The sequence below is a fragment of the Microcebus murinus genome, chromosome 29, assembly GCF_040939455.1.
Source record: "Microcebus murinus isolate Inina chromosome 29, M.murinus_Inina_mat1.0, whole genome shotgun sequence".
NCBI classification, from domain to species: Eukaryota; Metazoa; Chordata; class Mammalia; order Primates; family Cheirogaleidae; genus Microcebus; species Microcebus murinus.
Genome location: NC_134132.1, coordinates 209,880 through 231,256, shown reverse-complemented (window position 1 = coordinate 231,256; position 21,377 = coordinate 209,880). Strand labels below are relative to the sequence as shown.

The following is a 21,377-nucleotide window of genomic DNA, read 5'->3' as shown; positions in this document are numbered from 1 at the left end:
TTTTTTTGTTGCCCAGGCTAGAGTGAGTGAGTGGAGTGGCGGCAGCCTAGCTCACAGCAACCTCAAACTCCTGGGCTCAAGCAATCCTACCTACTCCTCAGCCTCCCAAGTAGCTGGGACTATAGGCAGGCGCCATCATGCCCGGCTAATTTTTTCTATATATATTAGTTGGCCAATTAATTTCTTTCTATTTATAGTAGACGGGGTCTCGCTCTTGCTCAGGCTGGTTTTAAACTCCTGACCTGGAGCAATCCGCCCGCTTCAGCCTCCCAGAGTGCTAGGATTACAGGTGTGAGCCACTGCACCCAGCCCCAGTGACTTTTAAATGAGCTCATTTTAATAAAATTTCCCAGAAACCCCCACCCACATTCATTATTGCTCTGTCTCTTTCCATTCACTGATAAACTTTTTGGAGAGTTGTTGGTTCTCAGTCTCCTTTCCCCCACCAACCACTCGTTCCTCAATGTTCTCCAGTTGAGGTTCTACTCCTTTCACTCCACAAAATAATTTTAGCTAACATCAAAACAAGATTCCATGTGAATACATGGCATGATGAAACATTCTTCTTTTGGCTCTTGTTTAAACCACATTCTCATTTCCCCCATTTTTCTTCTTATTCTTTTCCTATTACTTTTTTAGGCTTATTCTTTAACCAGTTGCTAAAAGTTGGGGATTGTGAAGTCCCTCAATCCTCCACTAGTTCAATGGCTGGGTTCCCCGATACTCCTTAATGGCTTTCAGAGACAAAATTATTTAACATGACCTATGGGATTTTGCACAATATGGTCCCTGGATCCTTTCCAGCCCAATTTCATACCATTCCCCATTTTTTTTCACTATGAGCCACTCTCACATTCTTTCAGTTCCTAGAAATTACAATGTTCCATCTTCAGGGATTTACCATTTGCTTTTCTCCTTAATTGAAACACTCTCTACTACCTCTCCTCCCTTCATTTGCTTAACTCCTTTATAATCCCTTAGATAAAGGGCCATGTCTTTAGAGAACTCTTATGACACCACCTCTGCCTCCAGATTAAGTCAGGTTCATGTGTCATATGTTCATTTAGAACATTTATCATTTTATTCAGTTTATAATAATGTATTCATTAGAATGACTGTTCAATATGTCTGTCACAATAAGCTATAAACTCCATAAAAGTGTCCTCCAGGCCCTTGAGGCTTTGTTAATTTTATTTTTCATACTTTTTTCACTCTGTTCTTTAGATACATATCTATTTATTATCAAATTCACCAATTCTTTCCTCATTCATTTCCATTCTGCACTGAATTCCTATCTAGAGAATTTTTTACTTCAGATACTGTATTTTCTAGTTCAAATTTTTCACTTGTTTCTCTTTTAAAATTTCTATTTCTCCATTGTGAATGAGTATGTTTCCATTCATTACAACCATGCTGATCTTTACCACATGGAACATAGTTATAATGGCTGCTTTAAAGTCTTTGATAATTCCAGCATCTGTGTCATCTTGAATTCACATCTATTGATTTTCTCATAATTATTGTTTCTCCTAAAACAATAATTTCCTGGTTATTTGCTGCCTCAGCCTCCCAAGTAGCTGGGACTACAGGCAGGCGCCATCATGCCCGGCTAATATACTTTTGAAGTATATGCTGGTCACATTATTGTGTAGACTTTGGGTCCTGTTAAAATTTTCTGAAGAATATTTAATATTTAAAATTTTTTGTTTTAGTGGGCAGTCAGCTTGGTTAGGGGTAGATCACAAGTTTGCTCTTATTTTCTATGAGTATCAGTTCCAATCTCAGTTGTTTCTAAAGCCTTTGCTGTGCTGCTTTGGGCCTATCTCATGCATACACATCTCAAGGTGGCCTAAGCCATTTGGTTGGGTTCACACACAGAATTAAGGAATTCCCTTATCCAGCTCTCTCTTCTCCTGAATCTTCTCCCCACCCCAAACACATACTCTTTCTACCTCTTAGAATCTCCTTTCTGGTTTCTTCCAGTGAGAAGATGGGATTTTTCTCTCAGTGTTAGCTGCCCATGATGACATAAATAGGGCCTGCCCTCAGGGAAGAGCCATAAGAGAAAAAAACAAAAAACAATAACCACCACAAACAGGATTCTTCACATTATCTTTGGACTACAGGGTCTATTTCCCAGATCTTCAGGCCAGAAAAATATGTTTTCTATTGTAGTTTTGGTCTTCTGTGCTGTCTTTGCTTAGCTACATGACTAGAGCTTGTCTCTAAGTTAAAGCTGTAAGAAAAAGAGAAATTCACCCCCGTAGTTTGAGTCTTCTTCATAATCCATCTACTTTTGTTCATTTTTCAGAGTCCTCTGATAGTTGCTGTTTGTATTTTATTCAGAGTTTTTGGTTGTTAAGCAGCAGAAAAGATAGGTTGTAGTGAAATTATTCCATCTTGTATAAAACCTAGAAGCCTATGGGCTCTATGAGAGGAAGATCCTTCTGATTTTATTCCTCATCTACACAGTGCCTGGCACATGGTAGGCACTCAATTATTTTTTGTGGAATATACAGTGAGTGAACTGAGATTTTTAAAATGCCACACTCTCAAAATAATAACAAAATCATTTCTACATGGTTAAGAAGAAAAGCATTTTTTGTAGAAGAGTAAGAGATTCTAAAACTGAGAATAGGTATTTCAAATACATTAAGAAAAAGGAAGCAAATTATAAAGTAAGTTAGATCCTTAATGATTATTCTGCAAAGGCAGACAAGGAATCAACAGGACAACTTAGAAAAAGGTTCTGCTTCTATAGAACAAACCCTAACCCTGGCTAGTAGAGAACTTTGGCACAACTTTAGGTGGAGGAAGCTGCAGAAGACAAACCAGACACCTGAGTAATATAAGGATCAGAAAGAAGTAAGCTAGGTAGAATGCATGGGCCTTAGTTGTCTTCCCATGGCTCCTTTCCCTCTTTTTTAATACTGTGCCTGTCCCCTCTCTTTGTTCTAGATGTCTCCTTATCTGTATCTTTCTTTGGACTTATCTCTTTACTTGAACGTCTGTTTCTGTCTTATGTGAGCAATTTTTTAAATGGCTATTTCCTTCACATACTATAAATTTTATAATTTAAAATGTGGATAAAATAAACTGATGAATTTTATCTTTCCATAGCTTCTTTTTCTTAGGACTCAATCTCTTGACAGAAAAACATCTACCAGTTCCGTGCTATTGTTTGAAAAAAAATTTGACATAAACCAAAGCCTACCTGTATAATTCAGAGGTAACTGTGGTAGTCCAGGTGTCTAAGGGTTACAGTGACTGCATCCTGTTAGGAGGCCTCTCATTACATATGTTTGAGTAGCTGGCATAATGGAGAGAATGAAGGCTCTGCAATCAGAAATAGACTAGTTGTGTGATCTTGGATAAATTACAATCTCTCATCATCTTTTAATGGGCATAGTAATATCTACTTTTCTTATATTGTGTTCATAGCTAGGGAAAGCACAAATTTGAGGACAAGCAAATATGAGTTTACTGGATAAGTTTACTGGAAATCATGGCATGCTTTTTGTATACTAACAAAAGTAAGGCTTCATACTGGTTTATATTCCAGTATCTTACATTTATGATCACCTATTTTAAAATCTTTTGTGCTATATTTATTTCAACCAGCTTCTTAAAATTTTTTGGAATAAGGCAGAGTATAAGTGCATCCACACATATATACATATCTTGCCATTATAGGAATTGAGTGAGATGTTTGTATAACTTACAGCAAGAGCTATAGTATTCAAAATTTCTATTAGAAGTATGTAATGTTATAATACCATCATATCACTAGGCTTTGCTTTTAAAGTAGTAAAAAATTTTAATGAATTTAGAGGTTCCATTTTCACCTTGTTTTATTAGAATGTGTTTGATTATATATATTATTAATGGACACAGTATGGTATTATAAAACAAATTGGAGGCCGGGCGCTGTGGCTCACGCCTGTAATCCTAGCTCTTGGGAGGCCGAGGCGGGCGGATTGCTCAAGGTCAGGAGTTCAAAACCAGCCTGAGCAAGAGCGAGACCCCGTCTCTACTATAAACAGAAAGAAATTAATTGGCCAACTGATATATATATATAAAAAATTAGCCGGGCATAGTGGCACATGCCTGTAGTCCCAGCTACTCTGGAGGCTGAGGCAGAAGGATCACTCGAGCCCAGGAGTTTGAGGTTGCTGTGAGCTAGGCTGACGCCACGGCACTCACTCTAGCCTGGACAACAAAGTGAGACTCTGTCTCAAAAAAACAAAAAAAAAAACAAAAAAAACAAATTGGGCAATCTAAGCTTTTCATTTGCTATGAAATCTGCTTTTCATTTGCTACATGATGTTGAATAAATTTCTTGTCGCTGTATCTCTCTTGCACCATTCCAAACCTATAAAATGGGGTAGGGAGGAAGGATCTTAGATGATCTAAGGACTTTAGCAGTTTTAAGTAATGATTCTATTCTCTGATGGACCCACTAAGAAACAGGTAAAAGAATACCAATACATGCTTCTTGGGAACTTGATTTCTTAAATAAATATCATGAATGCTTATATGTATATCACTTAATATAAACAACTTCTTGTCTTTCCCTCTTGTGTTCATGTACAATACTATGGTTTATTCTTTTGGAGCAACATTGTATAATAGTGACATCTAGTGGCTACCTCACAAATAATTCAGCAACAATTATGGCCAACTCTTACCTTTTTTTTTTTTTTTTTTTTAGAGACAAGAGTCTTACTTTGTTACCCAGGCTAGAGTGAGCGAGTGCTGGGGTGTCAGCCTAGCTCACAGCAACCTCAAACTCCTGGGCTCAAGCAATCCTGCTGCCTCAGCCTCCCGGATAGCTGGGACTACAGGCGTGTGCCACTATGCCCGGCTAATTTTTTCTATATATATTAGTTGGCCAATTAATTTCTTTCTATTTATAGTAGAGACGGGGTCTCGCTCTTGCTCAGGCTGGTTTTGAACTCCTGACCTCGAGCAATTTATAATGCCCACCTCGGCCTCCCAGAGTGCTAGGATTACAGGCGTGAGCCACCACGACTGGCCTCTTACTCTTCTTAATATGGATGATTCACTTAGCTAAAAACTTTAAAATAGTTCTTCACCTCTCCCCTTTATAGATTTAAGAAATGCCCTTTATAGATTTAAGAAATTAAATTTAGCAGTAGTATTAATACTAGGATAAATAAAAATAAATTCTATCAAAAATCATAATACATATAGAGTTCAGTATAATTTATGCTAAACATACTATGTAACTTATGCTACAATTTTTTCCCTTCATTGAGAGTGTCAGAAATAGGATTTGAATTCTAGTGTTTCAATATGTAGTCCATGCTCGTATACACTGTGCACTGCTGACATCATTTAACATATATTCATTCAGTCAATGTTAGGTAAAACATGTGCATCGACATCTATATTTGTAAGTATTGCTTTAGAATTTTTGGAACTATTGCCGCCTTTCAAAGAACTCTTCTTGAAGTTAGATCAAAGATAAAAATAACTACAGTGTGAGTCTTTCTGAACAAATGAATTTGAGAGCTACATCCACAAAGAGAATACTCTTTATAAAAAGCATTCAAACTAGATAAATTTTTTTTAAGGGTAAACAACTAGCTGGCATTATTATTTAATCAGAACAATACAAAGCTGGGCTAAAATACTATTACAATTCAAATTAACTGCCACTATTAAAATTCCTACAGTATTTAGGGTTTGTTTTCATTAATCAGGCATTATCTTCATTTTTTAAAAAACTGTTTTCAAATTCCTAGATCTTGTTTCCACAATAAAATGATAAGGTGTCTGTCTTAGGTCATTTTGTGCTACTATAACAGAATATCACAGACTGGGTAATTTATAAAGATCAAAAATTTATTTCTGGCTGGGCACGGTGGCTCACGCCTGTAATCATAGCACTCTGGGAGACCGAGGCGGGAGGATCACTCAAGGTCAGGATTTCAAAACCAGCCTGAGCAAGAGCGAGACCCCATCTCTACTAAAAATAGAAAGAAATTAATTGGCCAACTAAAAATATATAGAAAAAATTAGCCAGGCATGGTGGCGCATGCCTGTAGTCCCAGCTACTTGGGAAGCTGAGGCAGAAGGATTGCTTGAGCCCAGGCCCGGGCAACAGAGTGAGACTTTGTCTCCAAAAAAAATTTTTATTTCTCACAGTCCTGAAGGCTAGAGTTCAAGATCAAGGCACCAGCATCTGATGACTGCCTTCTTGCTAGGTTCTCTGGAGGTGAGGAAGGCTGTGACCTTCCATGGCAGTAGATGTAAGTGCAGGAGAGGCAAGAAGGGAATGAACTTGCCCTTTTATAGTGGTATTAATACCACCCATGAGGGCAGGGTCTTTGAGGCCTAATAACCTCTTAAAAGTCCCACCTCCTAATACTGTTACCATTGGAATTAAATTTCAACATTAGTTTTGGAGGGGACAAACACTCAAATCATAGCAGTATCTTAGCCCATTTGTGCTGCTATAACAAAATGCCTGACACTGGGTAATTAAAAAGAACAGAAATTTATTTTTTCCACACGTCTGGAGCCTGGGAAGTCCAAGATCAAGGTGCTGGCAGGTTTGGTGTCTGGCAAGGCCCAATCTCCACTTCTGAAGCGGCGCCTTGGATGCTGGGTCCTCTGGAGGGGAATGAACGCTGTGTTCTCACACGATGGAAAGGGCGCAAAGGCAAAGAATGCCTAGCTGGTTCCTCCAGCCCTTTTATAAGGACATTGATCTATTCATGAGGGCTCTGCCTAAAGGTCCCACCTCTTAATTCTATAAACTAGGGATTAAGTTTCAACTCGAAATTTGGGAGGGGACACAGACATACAAACCATAGCATTCTGCCCCTGCCCTCCCCCCAAATTCATGTCCTTCTGACATATAAAATATAATTCCATCCCAACAGCCCCCAAAATCTTAACTTGTTTTTATCTCAACTCAAAAGTCTAGAGTCCAGAGGCTCATCTAAATCAGATATGGGTGAGATTCAAAGCATGATTCATCCTGACGCTGTGAGCCTGTGAAATAAAACAAGTAATGTGCTTCCAAAATACAACAGTGGGACAGCGAGGGAGAAGATAGACATTCCCTTTCTAAGAGGGAGAAACAGAAAAGAAAGAGGTGATAGGTCCCAAGTAAGTTCAAAACCCAATAAGACAAACACCCTTAAATCTTGAGGCTTGAGAGTAACCTTTGACTCCATGTCCCACCTTCTGGACACAGTGGGGAAGAGGCCCTTAAATCTCCTGGCAGCCTTGCCCATGGCTGTGCTGGGCGCAGCCCATGTCACAGTTCTCATGGGTTGGAGTTGGGAGCCTGCAGCTCTGCTACACTGGTGTCGCACACTGTTGGGTTTATTGGTCTGCAGTCTTGGGGATGGCCCTGCCCCCACGGCTCCACTAGGCATTGCCCGAGTAGCAACTCTGTGGAGACCGTGCACCTCTGACAGTTCTCTGCCTGGGCCCTGAGGCTTTCTGCTACCTCCTTTGAAATCTGGGTGGAGGTGGTCATGCCTTCATAGCTCATTCACTCAGTGTGTGGACAGAGTTAGTGCCACATGGATGCCAAAGGTGTTTACTGCTTGTGTTCTCTGGAGCCACACCTGGGCCTGCTTGAGCTACAGCTGGTGTGGCTAAGGAGTGCTGCGCAAAAATGTGTGGAGCAGAAACTTGAGGCAGCCTTGGGAAGTGGGCCCTGAGATTCCACGGGCATCCTAGGCCCCTCCCTTTAAAACCTTTCTGCCATCAAGACCTTGGCATTCTGGGCCTGTGATAAGAAGGGCAGCCTCAAAAATCTCCGAAATTCCTTCAGGATCAGTCTTCCACTGTCGTGATGAATAGCATCTGGCTTCCTTCTACCCAGATTAATCTCCTTATCAAACATTCACTTGGCCACATTCTTGGTATTCTCTCCTGAATATATCTTTTTAGTCTTTACAACCTGGCCAGGCTGGAAATTGACGAACTCTTTAAGCTCTGCTTCCCTTTTGATTATAACTTCCATCTTGAATTCATTTCTGTTTTTTCGTTTTACTAAGAGCAGTGAAAAGAAGCCACACAGCATTCTCAAGACTTTACTTAGATATTTATTCTGCTACATATCCTAGTCTACTGCTCGCAAGTTCTGCCTTCCATAAAACATTAAGACTCAGATGAAATTCAGCTAAGTTCTTTGCCACTTTATAACAAGAATAGCCTTTTATCCAGTTTCCAGTATGACATTCTTCATTCTCATCTAAGACCTCATCAGAATGGCCTTTACTGTCCACATTTCTACCAGCATTCTGATCATAGTCACTTAGATCATCTCTAAGAAGACTGAGGCTCTCTGCAGTTCACCTCTTCTTCTGAATCCTCATCAAAATTGCCCTTAATACCTAGATTGTTCATGGCAATCTAGGTTTTTTCCTACCATGCATTTCAAAACTGTGCCAGTTCTACCCATTACCAGTTATAAAGCTGCTTTTACAACACAAGGTATTTGTTATAGCAACAACCTACTTCTCAGCACCAATTTCTGTCTTAGTCTGTTCTTGCTGCTATAACAAAATATCTGAGACTAGGTAATTAATAAATAACAGAAAATGATTTTTTCACAGTTATAGAGGCTGGGAAATCCAAGATTAAAGTCATGGCAGGTTCAGTGTCTGGTGAGGTCTCTGCTTCCACAATGGTGCCTTGAACACTGCATCCTCTGGAGGAGATGATCGCTGTGTCCTCACATGGTAGAAGGGATGGAAAGGCAAAAAGCGCCTAGCTGGTTCTCTCCAGTTCTCTTGTAAGGGATTTTATAATCTATTAATGAGGACAGAGCCCTCATGGCCTAATCACCTCCTAAAGGCCCCACCTCTTAATACTGTGGCATTGGAGATTAAATTTCAACATGAATTTTAGAGGGTAAATAAAAAGTCAAAGCATAGCATAAGATATGGTAAGGTATTCAAGAGCATGTTTTATGTTCTTGTTTTTCCCTTAGCATTAAACACAATGGTTCTTCTCAACTATAGAACAAAGTTGCCAACAACTTACCCAGAATCCAAGGTTTGCCACACACAGTATCCAGCTTTTTCTCTGGTTCTTTCTTTTAACCCTACATTTCAGTCAAATTAAACTGTTAATTGTTCTCCTAATCTTTTATTTAGTTGGAATATCTTACCACTGCATCTCTTCTTTGTAAATGATATCCATTGCTTAAGAGTCATTCTAAATAAAGCTTCCTGCAATATTTGCCACAAAACTGGATGTAGTCTTCCCCTTTTGAATTCTCACATCATTTTATTACTTGCTCTATCATCCCTATACCTCTCTGGTGTTCTTTCTTGGTCTTCTTTACTGGTTTCTTTCCTCTACATATCCCTTAAATGTTGGGGTACCTCAGAATTCTTCCCTATGTCCTATTCTCTTCTCGCTCTATACACATTTCTTAAGAAATCTATTCTACTATTGTGGCTCCAATTATGACTAATATGCTGATGAGTTTGGCCCAGAGAAACTCTTTTGAGATTCTATAAAGTATATCTAACTACTTATTGAATATATCTACTTGTCTTACAAGCATCTTAAGTTCAGTATATGCACAAATGAACTCAAAATCTTTCCCCACCAAATCTATTCCTTCTCAAAAGAATTTCCCATCTCAGAGAATGAAGCCTACCTAGTTACTCAAATTAGAAACTGAGAAGTCATTCTTTCTCTCCTCTTTTCCTTTCCTGCCAATATCCAGTGAATTACTAAATCATGTTAATACAAGCTACTAAGTGTTTAAAAATTTTGTCCACTTCTTTCCAGATAATTTGCCAGTACTCCAGTCCAGGTAATAAGCATTTTTCCCCTAAATACATAAATGGCCTACTTAACTGTTCTCCCCATCTCCACTCTTGTTCCTCCTCACTATAATTTCCACATTACAGAATAAGCCTCTTAAACGTAAGATTTGATTGATTATGGCAACTCCCTGTTCACTATTCTTCAAAATTCTCACAGAAGAAAAACATCGAAATTCAGCTTTCAGAGTTCTAATCTTGACCCTTCCAACCTTCTCATTATTCACTTGACACTCTAAACTTTAGACATACATTTTAGTTCTTCAAATTTGCCATGCCTCACAGCTCCAAAACTTTATACATTTTGTATGCTGTCTTCCAACACTAATATCCCTGCTTTTCACCCAGATAACTCTCATCACTTTAGAAGTCATTTCTTCCAAAAGCTTTTTCTGAAACTCCCTTCAATTTGTATACTTAATATGGAATCCACGCCTTATCATAGCATTCACCCCATTGTAATTGCTTGTTTATATTCATTGAGAGCCCACTATATAAGGGATATTGTGTTCTCCTCTGTATATAGAATTTAGTCAATACAGGGTATTGCAGAAGCACGGCTAAGATGAAAAACAGGTCTAAGAAATGCTGTTTAGTGACTTGTGTTACCATCTATTTCCCTACTAAATTAAACCAGAGCCAATTTCATAATCATTTCTTGGTTCTTTGAAATGATCTAACATAGAAGGTAGAAAAATATTTAATCTCATTAATTTTTGGATTTTAAACACATATAAAATATTTTGGCATTGTAATAGGACACCAAACAGCCACTACTTCCAATCCAGCAGTTTTTCTTTGACATTCACTTTGAATATGATGGAGTGTAAAAAGCAAAGAGGCAAACTACTATAGTAGAAAATATAGGACTTAGAGTCAGAATACTGTGATTAATAATTCTGCCACTTACTAGGTATGTGTCCTTGGTCAAGACCCTTAATCTCTCTGAACCTCAATTTCCTCATCTGAAAAAGGCAGTTACAAAAATGAAATGAGATGAGAAAATAAAAATATAGCATAAAACGTAAAGGGCTATCCAAAATACTGTCTGTTATTATTAAATATTTTTATTATTAGAGTCAATACAGATCAAGTTTCCCTATTACTGGTCATCTTGGCTCTATAAAGTTACAGCATTTCCAAATTTCATCCTTCATCTTCCCTTTACCATCTGAGAGACAGACTTGTGTACTTTAATAAACACATATTGATAATGGTTAAAAAACACAAAGAAAAACAAGCCAAAGATGTAATAAATACACATTATCATATGAAAAGGACAAGACAGAAGTACTAGCCTATGAAAGTCTAGAATTTGAATCAGGCCACAGTTTTTTTTTGTTTTTTTTTTTTATGTTGAGTGGAAGGGTAGATGGCTGCTCACAACCATTTTTCAGTAAAATGGTAATCCAGTGAGCTGGAAAGTCAGGATAACAGGGTTCAAAGACTAGTTTAGCTACTAACTTAACTGATACCCAGATGGTCTACCCACCAACACTCTGGTCTTTCAGTTCCTTGATATTCTTGGCTCCTATCATCTTTTTCTTTCATTTTATCTCAGCCACACACACACAAGGCCACAAATCTCAAATGACCACTCAGCTTTGCCCAGTTGTGTTACTGTACTTCTCTAGTCTGATTGCTTTCCATCCTTCGACATGACTATTTTATACCTTCTCTTCTCCCCTTAAACTTCCTACCCAAACATTCCTCTTCTCCCCTTATTCAACTTGTCTCATACCTTATAATTCATTGAGAAAATGAGAATCAATATCAGGCAGAAATTCTTTTATTTTCTAACCACTGATTCTACCCATCTATTTGCATCTCTACCCATACTCACTGACTTCCTTCTTATTACTAGAAATGTTATGTTCCTGTTCCTACCCAAGGCCTACACCTCTACATACTACATATTCCCTAGATGCCCATCCCCTCGTTTTCTCAAAGGCTTCACTCCTAAAATATATATACTCTCTCTTATGCCATCATTTCCTCCTATACCCCCATTGGATCATTCCCATTAGTTTAAAAATATGCTTAAGGCCGGGCGCTGTGGCTCACGCCTGTAATCCTAGCTCTTGGGAGGCCGAGGCGGGCGGATTGCTCAAGGTCAGGAGTTCAAAACCAGCCTGAGCAAGAGTGAGACCCCGTCTCTACTATAAATAGAAAGAAATTAATTGGCCAACTGATATATATATAAAAAAAATTAGCCGGGCATGGTGGCACATGCCTGTAGTCCCAGCTACTCGGGAGGCTGAGGCAGGAGGATCGCTTGAGCCCAGGAGTTTGAGGTTGCTGTGAGCTAGGCTGACGCCACAGCACTCACTGTAGCCTGGACAACAAAGCGAAACTCTGTCTCAAAAAAAAAAAAAAAAAAATATGCTTAAGTATCCTCATCTTTAAGAACCTTCATTGACTCTACATATTCCTCCATCTATTTCCTCCATTTTTCAGCTCTCCTTTATAGTAAAATATCTTGGGATGTCTATAGTACTATGTCCATTTTTCACACCACATTTTCTCTTCATTGTATTTATCAAGGCACAGTTACTATACATTACCCAAATCTAGTGCACAGATCTCTTTATTTTACTTGATCTCTAAGCATGATTCAAGACCACTGGCCAAGTTTTGTGGTTTTGGCTTTTATATCACCACATTCTTTGGATTTTCTTCCCCCTTCACTGGCTATTTCTCCATCTCCTTTGCTTGCTTCTTTTCCTCTGCTTTACCACTAATCATTGGAATGTTCTCTATGAACACACTTGCCCTAGGTAGATTTTTCCACATGTTGGTGACTACTAATTTTGTATCTCTGGTCCCTTGCCCTCTGTACAGAGCTTAAGACTCAACTTACTGTATATTTCTAATAAGCATGTAAAAATTAAGGTAAGCAAAATGAAACTCCTGTCCCCTCATTTTTCTTCCCTAGTCTTTTCCATGTAGTAAGTGGCACAACCATCCACTCAAGCTCAAGACAAAAGCCTGGGAATTAGGTGTGACATCTCCTTATTCCTCACCCCTATTCAAAACATCACAAAATCTGTAGGCTCTGCCTCCAAAATATATCTCACATACATTCACTTCTCTGCCACTTTATCTGAAACATCTGTCATTCCTTCTTGGATTTCTGCAATTTGTCTTCTGCTACTAATCTTGCTCTCCATCTCCTATGATTCATTCACTACATAAGAGACAGAACAAAGCTTTTTACAATGTAAATCAGACATTACTCCCTTCCCAAAACTCACTACTGGTTTCTTATCAGACTTTAAATAAACTCCAAATTTATTTCATAGGTAGATTTCCATGGCCTATTTGAAGCCCTGTGTGATTTGGCCCCTACCTATTATCTCCAGGCTCATCTTACACTTTCTCTTCATTTCAGCTACAGCAGCCTTTCTTTCCTACCTTAGGGCTTTTGCAATTGGAGTTGTCTTTATCTGTAATGCTCTTATCCTCAAGATTTACATGGTTGGCTTTTTCATTTCACTGAGGTCTCAGCACAAATGCTAGCTTTTTAGAGAGGCCTTCTGTAACCAATTTAAAGTAACCCCTCTCCCAGTCTCTCTCACTTCACACTATTTTACTTCTTCACTGCAGTTACCATTATCCAAAATTCTTTGTTCATATATCATTTACTTGCTTATTTTCCATCTTCCCTCACTAGAATTTAAACTTCTGAAGAACAGGGTTCTTGCTAGGCTTTCTTATCATTGTATTCACAATGCCTAAAACAATGCCTGGCAAGGTAGGAGATTCTCTAAAAATATTTGATGAATGCCTATTTCTAAGCAAGTCCCTCGACATCTCTATTTAACTCACATTTATGGGCTTCCTATTGCTAGACTTAGCTCTGGGTCCAGGAAGTACAACGGTGCATGAGGCATGGCTCCTTCAAAGCTCATGCATTGATCCCCTCAACAGATATTTACTGATTGTATATTGTACAATGTTCCGGGTACTGCTCAATCTCAGTGTTTAGTTCCCCCTCCCCAAAATGGAGTTTTGTTAATCAATTATCTCACACAAGTGTATAAACAGGATGAGTATGAAAATAACGTACAAAATGAGAAGTGCTATAAAAAAGGTACTTTACATATCACAATTACTGCACTTGCCTCTCTCCTTTTGTCTGGTAACGGGCAGGAGCTTGTGATACAAGCCCACTGAAAAACAGCAGTATAAATTCTGGCACCCACAAGAAGGCAATAAATACGAATGCCCTTTTCATAGACACATGGTGACAAATGTTTCGAGCATGAATTCTCCACGTGTCATAATATGTTAGTTTTTCGCACTTCTGTTGCACAAATAACAATTCTGCTTAGCTCAGTGGAAAATCAGGGAGTGGGGTGCGGCCCCTCGGTGCTAACCCGCCCAATGCCCGCCGCCGCCCGGTCTGCTCCCGAACGCTGTGCGGAGCCCCGCGTGTGTGCTAGCCTGCGCTTAGGAAACTAAGTCTGCAGCCAGTCCTGAGGGCAGACCTCTCTTCCTCGCGAGTGCCTGTAAGACAGGAGAAAGCCAGCGGAGGAAGGAGAGAAGGAAGAGACGCGGCGCGAGGGAGTAGACGGGGCGCGGCAGAGAGAAGACGTCCGCGGCGGTTTCCTCAGCGCCAGGGGAGGGAGCCGACGGACCGCCTTGAACTGAGGGGAGGAAAGGCGCTGCTGGGCACCGAAAGGGAAACGGCTGCCGGAGACGAGGGACATCCCACGGGCCTAGGACGGGAGAGTCAAGGGGAACGGGCCGTACCTACAATTCCTCTGGCAACCCTCGCCGGCCGGGAGCAGCCCCGGCACCCAGCAACCGTCGCGCACGCCGCGCGCCGCGGGTGGGCGTGGCGGTGGCGCAGCCGCCAGGCCCGGCCCCCACGCGGGGCGGGGCCACGGCGGGGGGCGGGGCCACGGCGGCCTCGCGCCTGCGTGACGTCACGGCCGCCGGCCCCTGCCCCGCCTGGGCTTCGGAGGCTCGGGCGACTGCCTGGGGTGTTTTCTTTCGGTCTACCCAACCCTTCCCTTTCGACCTCTCTTCTGAATACTGACCTATCGCGTTGTAAAAGTCCAGGGACAGACTTGACATCACTGGGCGTTTTAGCCAAGAAGCAGTGTCAGGGACTGCATGTGCCAGAAGTAATTTGTCAACACTCAGATCCTGTTTCCCCTAGAGTCAGTTTAAATATAGGGCAATGGCAAAAGGGCATGGCCTCTGGAGCCAGGCTTAAAGTGTGGCACTGCCCCTGTCTGGTTATGGGATCTCTAGGCAAATACGTAATCTCCCTCAGCTTGTCTTCTCACCTGCGAAGTGCGCGCTGACGGTGGAGCTGGTGGTGGTGTGAGAATGAACGAGACCAGGCAAGTGTCTGGAACAGGGCTTGGTACAAAATAAACGCTCAGTATACTGTTATCAGTATAAAACCTTTGTGGGTTTTTTTTCTTATGAAATCTTATGTGGAAACTTTTATATGAAACAAACGAATGCAGAGCTGCTTTGGTTGAAGGTGGGTCCAGAGCTTTGGCTTTTCAGTCCCGAAGGGCGTTCTATTGGGTTCCTTTCATGGAATCTCCAAGCTTCCTAAAATAGACGGAAAACACCTCATTGAGGAAGTCCAAACTTTCTTTAGAAAGACAAATCGCCCTTTCCTGATGTTTACTCCTGAACACTGTATTCCTTTTTGCCTCAGTGTTTTCTCTAAGTTATTTCCTATACCAGGAAGTAACTTCCTCTTTTTAGTAGTCATCATTAAAGATCTAATTCAAATTACAACTTGTTCTTGGGTGACCGAATAAGAAATTATCTTTTTATTGTAACACCCTCCCACCTTCAGCTTGGTGTAGACACCTCTCAGTAAGAATCAAAAGTTATTTTCTTCCTCGTTTTAGAAAACTAGACAGGGCCTTTGTGATCATAGGGTTAAGGAAATGCTTTGCACTCATAGCATGGAAGGGAAAAGTAGGTAGATCCTCAACAATACTGGGAGGAGGGAAGAATGGTAGAACTGGGAAGAAGTATCTTTGCTAGGAGTCTGTTGGCTTCCAGGGCACTACTATGCTCCAGAAGCAATGAACTGCAGAGTTAAGTGCTTTAGGGCCCATCTAAGGATGATGGGGGGCTAGGAGGTTCAGTAACAAATGGACTTTTCGGATTCTCACCAGGTTAGAGGGCTAAGGCTAGATTTAATTTGAGTCAGTCAACTATAAAATGTGATATTATTTGTTCCCAAAATGGCATGAACCAATTCCCAGCTATTACAGAGAACTACATAAACGATCCATATAAAAATATAATATTCTGAAACATTTAAAAAATAATGTTCATTTATTTAGACAATATAATGAAAATTTAACAATATTTTATTTAAAAAACTGATCTTTTCTTGTAAAAAATAATAGTAATTTAAAAACAATTAAATTTATTCTATTTGCAACAATGCCACAGAAAGCAAAAAACTTTTGAAAAACGAGAATCTTACTCATGACAATATTTTTTCACTAAATTTGATATGATAAAAAGTTTTAAAAATATATTCTACATAAAACCACTTCAATAAAAATAAAAATGTGGCCCATGAATCATCTATTTAGTATGATTTCAGTGCCCACTTTCTGTACTAGTCTTCTCTCTCATTAATTCTTTGTCAATCTGAAGTACCCATCACTTTCTATGCTTCAGTATTTACTGTTTTCAGAACTTTGCTAATATGCCAGCCTTCTACCTTCTACTTACTTCCTAATATTATCGCATCCATTCAAATCCTCTCTACTCTTGGAGGTCCAGTTGAAGTATCACCTCCTCTAAGTTTTCCTCAACTTCCCCATTGAGAACACTTTTAAAGTATTCATTTGGATTATAGCTATCTGTACATATTTTATTCCTTCTAAGGTTCTTAAAGGAAAGTATCATATCTTGTCCATATTTTTATGTCCCAAAGTGTTGATATCCACTAGAATTCAAGTTACATTGAAAACCAAGCCCTTGAATATCTTGTTCATCACTGTATTCCCCAGTACCTACCATAGTTCCCCGAAAATCAGACCTACCCATAAAACAAGTGCTAGCAGGATTTACAAGCATGTGCGCAATAGAAGCCCTACCCCAAAAATAAGCCCTAGTGACGGGCGTGGCTACGCAGCGCATCTGCACAACCCATGCATGTCCTCGTGGAGCGGTAAAGAAGACAAGCACAGCCCTTCTCACCTGCCCCTTGAGAGCTCTAGTGCTCGACATGAGAGATCGGGGCCAATGGTTCTAAAGGAAATAGAGTCACAAGAAATTCAGGATGGAATTCAGGGTTTGGAGAGTTATGATGATGTTCCAGAAGAAGACTTAACTATATTTGAATAAATGTAGATTGTTGTACCATACTTAAAAAAAATAACACATCCCCTGAAAATAAGCCCTAGGGTGTCTTCTTGAGGAAAAATAAATCTAAGACCCTGTCTTATTTTCGGGAAACACGGTAGCTCAATGCCTGGCACAGAGTAGGCATATTATAAGTGTTTTTTGAGTGAGGGAATTGAATGGATTTTAAAACAAGCTCCATGAAGGCAAAGATTTGTCTTGTTTTAATTGCAAATTTGCAAAGATTGCAAAGATTTGTCTTGTTTTAATTGCAAACTGAATATTTGAATATTACCAGATGAATAAATGGTTTTTTGAAGGCTTAGCATTCATTCTATACAGCAAAAATTCTTCATTCTATATATCTTCACAAAAGTCAAATATGACATATTTATGTTACCTTTTGACCAACTAATTCAGCAGACAATATATGTTTCTGAAAATAAGACAACTCCTGGAACTACAGAAGCCAAATTTAAAAGAATCAAAATAATATGGGTGTTTATATTAGTTTCAGTTTTCTTCCTTGTACTTTTCTGCATTCTAAATTTTCTGCAATTAAACTGTATTATTTTTTAATCAGAAAAAAATAATCAGTGCTATTTTTAAAGAATGCAATGGATAAGATCATTAGCAAATTTATGGCTGAGGAAATTTTGAGGACAAGTTCAATCAAGGTTATTTAGAGTTAATACCAGAGAGAAAAATACTGGAATGTGACAATAACTTAAAGAGCTTAAACCTAATCAGTCTGTCTGGAAAAAATACTTCTTAGGAGTACAGAACCTAGAAAAAAAACATTGAAGAACAAGAATTTAGGGTTTTGTTCAGCACAGTCCATAGAAAATATGACACTTCTGTCATGGACTGAATTATGTCCTTCCAAAAAATTCGTATGTTGAATCCCTAATCCCCAGTGTGATGGTATTTGGCCATTGGGATTTGAGAAAGCAATTAGGTTTGGATGAGGTCATGAGGTAGGGCCTCTTGGTGTAATCAGAGTGCCCTTATAAGAAAAGACACGAGAGAGCTTGCTTCCTCTCTCTCTCCATCACGTGATGACACAGTGAGAAAGTGGCCAGTGGCAAACCAGGAAGAGAGATCTCACTGAAGCCCGACCATGGTGGCATTGATTCTGATCTTGAATTTCCAGCTTCAGCAGAAATAAGCTTCTTTTGTTTAAGCTACCTAGTCTATGGTATTTTGTTATAGCAGCCCACGCTAAGACAGACTAAGCAGGTAGTTTTCTGATACTGGAAGATCCCCTCTCTGATTCAGTCAGCAAACATTTACTAAATGCCTACTGTGTTCCATGCCCTGTGCAAAATGAGGAGGATTCAAGATGACCAAGACAAGGCTCCTACACCTAAGGAGCTTGTTTAATAAGAGACAAACATGTAAACATACTGAAAAAATGTGTTATGTGTGCTCTGAGAGAAGTATTCATAGGGAACCCAAAGGCTAGAGTAATTGTTTCTATCTGTGGTTGAAATGGGGTGGGTTTGATTGGTCAGTACTCTATCAAGTTAACTCTAAGTTAAAATTAGCTTCATGTAGTGGTGAATACCTGTAGTCCCAACTACTTAGAAGGCTGAGACAGGAGGATTGCTTGAGCCCAGGACTTTGAGGTTACAGTGAGCTATGATCACGTCACTGCACTCTAGCCTGGGCAACAGACGAAGACCCTGTCTCAATTAAAAAAAAAAAAAAAAGTTGGCTCAATGTCAAAGAACCAGACTCTAATCACTGGCTAAGTCTCCTCAGCAAGTCAGGAGCTACGGCTTTCAATGTGGTGACGAGCCTGGGGTTCACATGGGGAACCCTACTGAGTGGTCAGCCTCTTCACTCTGCCCTCACCACCTCCGCGCTCTACAGTAGCAACACAGTTCAGCAATGAATAAATTCCTGCAAAGAATTTCCAGTAATAGGCACAAATTTCAGATATCCAATGGAGGAAGTCAAAAGGCCAGTACTGGACAGTCACAGAGGCTTAGATGGTAGCCGCCTACTCGAGACAGGAGAGGACTTGCTGCATGCCCTCCAAAACGGAACTGGCTTTCGGCAGTGGCTTAATGGGAATCATTTCTATACTCTGTGGATTTCCATTTCTGGTTCTTCTTTGGGACACTGAATATTTCTAATAGCATTCTGATTTAGTTATACAAACTGTATTTTGTATAAATTCATAAGTATTTATTTCATAAGTTTTTATTTTTAGTTGCCAGCTAATTTTTTCTATTTTTAGTAGAGATGGGGTCTCGCTCTTGCTCAGGCTGGTCTTGAACTCCTGACTTCAAACGATCCTCCTGCCTAGGCCTCCCAGAGTGTTAGGATTACAGGCTTGAGCCACCACGCCCAGCTGAGATCCATCTTTAACCAATGTCCTAAGTTAGGGCACAGCAGAACTTCATGACAGAGAGATGTGGGTTTCTCAGCAGACCTCATGAGCAAAATAATCCCGTCAGCATCAACTAACCAGCCAGTCTTATTAGAGGGAAATAAAATTCTTTTTTCTTTTAAGCACTAGATGCTTTATTTCTTTATTAGAGCAGATTATATTGCCCTAATATAATATCATGAGGCTGGTATAGATTTGAAAATTAGCTATCTCTCTCCTAGAGAATGGGAAGAGCCTGAAGATGTGGGTCACAAGAAATAAATCAGAAAGGACTGGCTCAGGTCACTCCATACAGGAAAGCAGACTCAGATGGGCCAATGACATGGAGAACTCTTGGTTGTCAGCTAGGAGATAGCTGAAAAGTCCTTCGACATCTAGATGAGGCAAGAGAGCGAACCAATGAAGATACTCCATATACTTTAAAATTGTGGAGGGACCAATCAGTTACAGTAATTCACAGAAAGGTAATAAGAGGTAGAAAGGGAGAAGAGGCACATTAACAGGGAAAGTGAGGGTAGAAATTGATGAGGGACTACACTGTGGTGTGTAAAAACAAAATCAAAAATAAAAGGAGCCAAAAGCAATTCAAGGAATTAAAGCCTAAGTGACCGCAAATCATGAAACTGTGACAGTTTTAAAGTACATCTAAGCAAGCTATTGCCTAGCTGAAGATAATGAAGTTGGTCTTCTCATGCTAATTTTAAACTGTGAAAATATATAAAATAAACTGTGGTAGTACAGTAAAGTAGACATGTCCTTATACAAATTAAGATATATGATGATGGGATATTTGGGGGAAAAAAGGTAGAGAAACTGGGGTTGGAAATGTTAAACATTACCACTCACATGGAAAGAGCAAGGGCTAAAAATGCTGTTTAAAGAAATAGTCACACTTTTGGTTCTATCACATTTTAAGCTTAAACATTACATACTTCAATATCCATCTTTTTTTTTTTCAATATCCACCTTGATAAAAGTAGCAGCTTTCTAATCATTATGTTCAGCATTCTCTCCCTTCATCTCTAAACTTGTACAGAAGTCTCTCCGTGAACTTCCTCATCTTTACTTTGATGTTCAACTTTCTGGAGAAGCCTGGGACCCAGTAAACCAGTAACTAGACTTCCAATTGGGGCTGTGATGAGGATGGGCAAAAATGCCACTGTCAACACGTCCATTCCATATTCTTCTGTTTCTCTCCATGTGATCTTGCTGTGTCCAAAGCCACAGATCCTATTGCTGCCTATAAAGTTTAGGGGTAAAGTTAGAAACATGATAAAAACAAGTACTTACTAAAAAAGTGATTTTTTTTTTATCATTTGCAAAAACAAGTTGCTTATTTTTTTGGTCAACTAAGAAAGGTATATGAAGAATCTTCTTTCAAAGTGTACTACAGTTGGTTTTGACTATCTAAAAATTCTCACTGCCTTTGCATGGGGACAGCCTGATGACTCATATGCATCCATTTGCATAAGGTAAGAGTTAATGCCAGGCAAACACTTTTTAAAACACAAGCCAAATCCAGACCCACAATATTAATTAAAGATAACATGAAGTTATAGAAAGTAAGTTTTTCCTGAGAAAAAGATGAAAGTTACTAGACATCTCATTCTTTTCTCTTAGGAATTTGGAATTAAGAAATGATAAGATAAAAAATACAGTGATACTTACTGAAAATGTGGAAGTTTTAAATTAGTATGTATTGCTTAGAGGCTAAACTAATTATCAAACACCATGAAACATGAAAGTGGTGAGCACCTTGAATGCTTGAAGTTAATCTTATTAGGTATTTGGTTACCTCTGCCTCAGGAGCT

General features: G+C 39.5%; 2 protein-coding genes across 4 annotated transcripts in view; both read right to left on the bottom strand.

Moving 5' to 3' along the window:
- Positions 1 to 14,711, bottom strand: part of LOC105874811 (sodium/hydrogen exchanger 9B1-like) — a 99,479-nt gene extending 84,768 nt beyond the window's left edge. The window contains exons 1-2 of the mRNA XM_012770940.3: positions 14,583 to 14,711; positions 3,215 to 3,336 (exon numbers count right to left, since the gene is read on the bottom strand). The gene's annotated coding sequence lies outside the window, so the exon portion shown is untranslated. The remainder of the gene's footprint in view (positions 1 to 3,214; positions 3,337 to 14,582) is intronic.
- Positions 14,712 to 16,158: 1,447 nt separating this feature from the next.
- The window catches only part of LOC109730136 (sodium/hydrogen exchanger 9B2-like), a 60,533-nt gene continuing 55,314 nt past the window's right edge, over positions 16,159 to 21,377 (bottom strand). For all 3 annotated transcript variants that reach the window (XM_075998610.1, XM_075998611.1, XM_075998609.1), the window contains one exon: positions 16,159 to 20,806. In XM_075998610.1, the coding sequence (XP_075854725.1) occupies positions 20,589 to 20,806 (218 nt within the window). In that variant the 3' untranslated portion in view covers positions 16,159 to 20,588. The remainder of the gene's footprint in view (positions 20,807 to 21,377) is intronic.